We start from the raw sequence: 6,477 nt of genomic DNA on the forward strand, positions 1-6,477 counted from the left end.
TGCGTCACACCGGGTTCGAACCAGTGCTATTAATTTTGGTCAGCAGTGAATCATTCAACATTTCGGGGCGCAAGACGCACTTTCTGCCTCTCTACTGTGGGAGGGCAACGAGTTAACCACTACTCCAGTGACGCCTTCCTTGTTGCTCAAGAGGTGCCTGCTCTACCTGAAGTGGCAGCCGGCGACGCGGGTGCGGTGACGGCAGGAGCAACGGGGAGACAATCCGGCTCACCCTTTCAAGAGCATGGCACGTTAAGGTAGGTCCCTAGGTACGAATGCGAACCTCACACCTCGCTCAATGCGAGAACAGAGCTATGCATTCGAGTAGCTCACTGAATCGTATCTATGGCACTCAGACATCATCTATCTGAACATAGCGTCAAAATGTTCAACATCCTGGCGCACCGCCCGCTCCTCCCGCTACCGTGAATGTTGGAAACTTCGTACCAAACGACGGCGGGCCTATGCCAACCCGGCTGCTCTACATCCAAAAGACAAACCAGCACTGGCAAGCCAGCCACATGGCCACAGACCTCGCACCATGTAACGCAAAATCGACTGTGGGATCCGGCGCATCGGCGTCGGGATGCCGGCTAATCATCCCCCACACCTCTGCATAGCAAGCCTCCAGGTTTCGAGTCCGGGGCCTCGGGTCCAGAAGCAACCCCATGGCGATGGGGATGCGGGCTTGAGCAGACTCCTGGACCAGGCGGTCACACACCCATCTGACTTCTTGCTTCGGCTGCCTGGCCTGCCTCCGTGTCCTCTGGCCCAGACCTCGGGACGATATGCGCATTGCCACTGGCCGACTTGGGCAATCGAAAGGTCACAATGGCCGTTTGGCCTCATTTCAGATTCTACCAGGTCCTGGGTGCATCTAGCGGTGGACAGATGGCGAAATCTGCTGGGGGCCTCGCGCCCCGGGTATCGTAGTGGTTCGAGGACGAGGGCGTCGTCCATGCCTCGCATTAGCTCACTTAGTCTTGGAGGGTCAAGAGGGTTCATCCTACAGTAGTGCTGCGAGCTGACGGAGGAAATCATCCAGCTGACCGCCGTGGATGAGTCTGGCCCGCGAAAACAAGGATTGCCTAGACCGCGCCCATCATGATCAGGCGCTGTGCCGCTCGTCGTCCCCGAGGGAGGGAGAATGGGGAGTGGCGGCCCGTTCCGGCATCTCGATTTCTATATCACCCATGGGACTATCATTCAAGGGAGAAGACATCGATCAGTCCCGGGTTTATGGGCGTCCAGATCGTCGATGAGAATTCGCCACGCCAAGGGGGGCTTGTGGGGAGAAACATTATGTTGATCACCAACAGTTTGGTGTGCAGCTGACACGTGACAAGGCGTGGCAATTGGGACTCTCCCACATTCAAGGCTATGGTTGTGGTAGACGTGTACACAACGGCCTGTTGTCCCTTTTAATCGTTCTAGCCAAGGCCTGCGGCCTGTTCGAGAACATCGGGTAAGTACCAGAGCCCCATGCATTGTAAGGTGTGTGGTCATGTACCACGGCGCAGCTGGACGACGAGCTTTCAAACATTGTGGTGTCACGACGGGACTTCTTTCTCAGGGACTAATATGCTTCACTCTCACGCCATCGGTCGCAGAACACGACTTTCAGGGCTTTGGCGACGTCGTCGGAGGTTCCAGTTAAACTTTGAGTATATCTATCACACCAGGCGCCGCGCCAAACCAGGGCCGAGCAAGCATCTATGATAAGAGCAAGCCGCTAGCCGGAGCATGCTCTGCAGAGGAGAAGCCACAGCTCTCCTGCTTACAAGAGAATAAGAAAAAGATCAACATAAGAGATGTCTAAAGAGTTAACTCGACTAGTACTGCAAGCACAGCCTCAGCCTGACCACGTCTGCCAGCTCAGCGTCCCGCGAGCTTCTTTGTCGAGTAGAGGATGTCGTGTTTGTGATAGTAGGCTCTCACTCGCTTGCCATAGATATCTGCTCGCTATTAGTACCAAACCCTCTGGATAGGACACCTGGGAACAAAGTTGGCTTACACATTGGTATGCTCATGGCACAGATGACGACCTGGACGCTGGCGATGGACAGCATCGTTTTGCGGACGCCGCCTTGGATAATCCAGTCGTACGCAGTCCACGTGAGGGCAAAGCTGAAGAAATTCTTGAAAATAATCATGGAGGTAAAGCCCTCAATAGCGAGATCGCGATACGCGTCGACAATGTACAGGGAACTCGCCACAGCCCCGATGACCATGCCGGCGACCTCGAAGCCGAAGAAAATGAGCGGGACGGAGTAGTGATACTTGCCACCCAGGATCTCGCCAGCCGTCAGGGCGAATCCGTACAGCCCAATGCCGCCGATGATGAACATGGGAAGTACGAGAACGATGCGGAACTCAGGTTCGTAGACGCCCTTGTTCAAACGCGTCATGTACTTGGCGCTCCAGTCGGAAAGAGCACCAGCAATAGCAAAACCTGCCAGGGCCCCGATGAAGGGACCGAGGTAGGCGTAACCTGCGCTGACCTCGTTCCAGAAGAAAGGAGGTCCGAGGAAGACGGCGGCGACGATGACGCCGATGAAGACTGTCCAGCCGATCATGGTGCCTTGAATGAGGCATCCCCAGATGAAGGCCGGGTGGGCGAACAGAGCGAAAGGTCGTAAAAGCAGGTCGAGGTACGAATCGTCCGTTTTCCTGCCGTCAAAGAGTGCAAGGGATTCAATGTATGTTTTCTTGGGCGTGTCCGCGCCGCGGTAACTTGCATCTTGCGATGTAGCGCGCGCAGGAGAGACTGTCGCAGAATCCGGCAGCTTTCCATCCGCGCCACCGTCGCTGGTGATGCTGGGGTCAGCATCCAGACCTGGCGACAGCTTTTCGAGATGAGTCTTATCGTCTTCAGCAATCATGTCCGTGTTAAGGGACATGTCACGGCGATAGGCGGTCTCGGGACACATGAGATAAACGGCCACGAGCGACATGGCGCAGAAGATTGCGGTCAGATAGAATGTCCATTCCCAGCCGATGCTGTGGGTGATCTTGCCCGACCAGAATCGGTGTGAAGAAGGCACCGCCGAAGACCGCCAGGTTCGTGAAGGCCATGCGAAGGCCGCGCTGGTGGACGGGGTACAGGTCGCCAACGGCAACGTTGACAAGGGTCTCATAGGGTGAGCATGCGATGCCCTGGACAACACGGGCGCCGATGAAGGATTCGTAATTGGTCCCGACGGAGCCGCCCCAGGCAGACGAGGCTACCAGGACGACGGCCCCAAAGATAAACAGATGACGCTTGCCCCAGATACGACCGGACGGGACGAAGAAAACGGCAGCAGCACCAACGCCGAGGAGGAAGTACCCTGTCAGGATAGCGATGCGAGTGAATGTCGTGCCAAAAATAAGGGCGAGCGTGACAGTGTTGGCAGCCAATATGGGACCGAGGGCGGTCGCAAAGATGGCGGTGACAGAGAGGACGAAGGTGATGAGATCGCGTTTCCACAAAGGCCAATTCAGAGGATCGTTCGGGTCGTCAGAGGGCTGGGGGATCTGTTGTCGCACTCGTCAGCCAGGGCGATCGAAGTCCATGGGATTAGGAGAGGTACCAGGATGATGGGTACTGGACCGCTGTCGTCGACCTTGAGCCCGCGATTGGCACCGTTGGCCGGCTGAGGCTGCGAAGGGTCATCGTAGTATCGCGTCGTGCCTGTACCACCAGATGTCAGTCGGTGCCATCATCAAACAGCGTGTTCCTTGACATCCGGCGTGGTCAGACGGCGAGGAGATGGGAATTGAGGCCACAAGCATACCAGGAACATGGTCGAGAGTCTTCGACTCGAGCACACCTAAACCCATGGCGAACAGTCTTCAGACTAGTCTGCAACAGCTTGATCAGCTTGTTGTGGCAGAGCCTGATGCCGTAGTTGCGATCGCGGATGGGAGGACGGTGCTCATGAACAATTGCGAGCGTCGTCAGCCTGGCGACTCGTCTTGAGTCGCGATTCGGGTCGTTGCGAATGCCCGCAGCGCAGGGTCCAGGTACCTGGGGCCGACACGCGCTGTTAGGCAGCGGGGAAGTGGCAGGATCAAAGTTCGGCAGATGCTCAAAGGGAGGCGGAGGGCAAGCAATTGCAGGCGGGGCGCGGTACTTCCCGCTGGGTTCATTAGCGGTCTCTTCGGTGGGTTCACCGGCCGGGACAGCGCGACTGCACTCACCGAGGACCACGCCGTCTCTTGTTGGGACACCAGGGCTGATGACACTTCCCGTATACCATCCCAGGACAAATCAACTCCATGGAAGCATTGTTTCGAACGAAGAAGCATTGAAAGTCGACAATCCACTCTTTTCTTCACGCTTTTACAGCGTAGTCTTCCGACCAGATTGCTCGAGTCATGGGTGCAATATTGCCAGTTTGAGTGCCACATCAACAGCGGCTGACGATCCTCAAGAAACCCCCAATATGCACATCCCTCGATGCCATGTCTTCAACAACACCAAGCCAGGCGAACATACCTCTGGAGGCTCATGTACACGAGAGTCTACAGCAAGTGGCTGTCATGTCGCTCCATTAGGTGTGGGGGGCATGCAGTATACCTCAGGAACTCAGGAAGATTGGCAACATCAGAAAAAGTCTCGTCTCGTCTCCTCATCCGCGAATTCCGAGAATGTCAAAACCTTGGCCAAATTTGGCAATAAGGTTCAACGCGTTTTCGCCCGCCCCTATTATCAACGTTGCATCAGTCACCTTTATCAAGGCACAGCCTTGTCATTGCACAGTAGATGCATACGAAACCCTTCGCGCCCTGAATCGATGTAAATGCACACGAAAACTCTGAACGACCAGTTGTCCCTCTGACTCAATCACTCGTGAAGAATACTACGAGACAGCACCACCCAAAGGGCTCCAACCAAATAGACATTGGACACACGGATGATCAGGGCGTCTTGTCAGTTCAGGGGAGCAAAGCTACCTCACAGAATGCCCGGATCACCTCAACACGACGCGAGAGCTGGCAAAGGACACATCTGGGAGCCTTGTTGGCAGCGTAGCGTCATCTGCCGCAGCATGGAGTCGCAACTTGAATCGCCATGAACTCTGGTTACCAAGCAACAAGACTTTTGTCCCTGCCGATACCTGACAGCGTTTAACGATCATGCATGGACTCTTCTTTCTCCACGACGCTTATTCATCGAGACTGGACGTGTGCATGAGATTCTGGAGGGTGTACTGGACGCCAAAGGCACCCCACCATGTGAAGAGACGTACAGGAAGAACGATTTGGCCTCCGAGCTGGAAGGCCATTCGGAACCTTCGACTCGTCAAATTCATGAGGCTGAGCACTCATCCGGCCGGACCACGAAACGCGCATCTCCGTCGACAGTCACACCCACGAAAGGAGTAAGACCTCCGTACGTCTCCCTTCTCATGCGTTATGGGTGAGCACCAAAGTCTGGAGCTAAGAGACGACTCACGTGGCGAAAGTTAAATCATCCATATGCCAGTAAAGGCGTCCATGCACATTTGAGCTGCTCCGAGTCACAAAGCCCATAAACCCACTGCGGCAACATTGCACGCCCCCCCTTTCCTCTCCCTCCGAGGCTGAGGAGCGGCAGATGAGGTGGAGCTCTTTGGACTCCAGCGTCACAAATGGCACTAAAGACCGAACTTACATACGCACAGTGGCCGGGCTCTCCATGGGCGCCGCACCGTCGCCTGTTAAAGCAGTTTTTTCAACTCCGTTACGGCTGACGCATGCTTCGGTCATCAAGAGAGCGGCAGATCTGGTCTGCCCCCCCCCCAAAAAAAAAAAAAAAAAAAACGGCTATCGCTTGGCTTGAACGTTGGCACATACACGATGGAAAGCAAGCTTCTTCATTCACTCGCCTATGGATTGGTGTGCAAAAGGAACCTGAGGGGAGAATGCTGCCCCGGAGAAGAATATGGGATGAGACTCTTCGTTCCGTTTCAGACGACAAGACGGCGACGCGAAGTAACCTCAAACCCGCCCATCTCAACTGGGATAACAAAACACAGCGGCGAGATGGGCAATTTTTGGGCCCCACCGGGAGGAAAAAGAAAAAGAAAACCCTGCGGCCATGGGTAGCATAAGTTTTGGCCAGGCCGCGTGGGGTTTCGGTGCCGCCGCCGTCGCGAACGTCGCTTACAGGAACGCGGAGCATCGCGAGAGAGCTGAATGGAAAGTGTGGCCACCGTGACCATTTCTCCCGCGGTAGTGTGGTCTACAAGCCTTGTGGAGCTGATTCGTCAAACTTCATATCGATCAGAGACGCGCCCGCACGTCAGTAGGAGAATGAACGAAGTACTAAAAGCGACAACCGTCACGATCTGACATGGCCCATCCACACCCCATCTCATGTGCAGGGGCTCAGAGCGGCGAGGCGCCATACAGACGATGCTTGCAGCGCACGTTCGAGCCGCGCCTTAGCTCTAGCATCATAGGCAGCGACTGCCCTGGGGCGGGTAGCACAACAGCAAATAGTAGCTGTCC

The 6,477-nt window shown here is 55.5% G+C and overlaps 1 protein-coding gene and 1 non-coding gene across 2 annotated transcripts; both read right to left on the reverse strand.

Annotated features, from left to right (window-relative positions):
* On the reverse strand, positions 1-134 carry VDBG_15124. The gene has a single exon. It is a non-coding gene; the product is annotated as a tRNA-Gly (tRNA).
* Positions 135-1,934: 1,800 nt separating this feature from the next.
* On the reverse strand, positions 1,935-3,822 carry VDBG_06039 (conserved hypothetical protein; the record flags this gene model as incomplete). Its single annotated transcript, XM_003003551.1, has 4 exons — positions 1,935-2,869; positions 2,940-3,516; positions 3,573-3,673; positions 3,777-3,822. 4 exons carry the CDS (start codon positions 3,820-3,822, stop codon positions 1,935-1,937), a joined length of 1,659 nt encoding a protein of 552 aa, XP_003003597.1.
* Between the last annotated feature and the right edge of the window lie 2,655 nt (positions 3,823-6,477).

This window comes from Verticillium alfalfae, genomic scaffold (assembly GCF_000150825.1).
Source record: "Verticillium alfalfae VaMs.102 supercont1.7 genomic scaffold, whole genome shotgun sequence".
NCBI classification, from domain to species: Eukaryota; Fungi; Ascomycota; class Sordariomycetes; order Glomerellales; family Plectosphaerellaceae; genus Verticillium; species Verticillium alfalfae.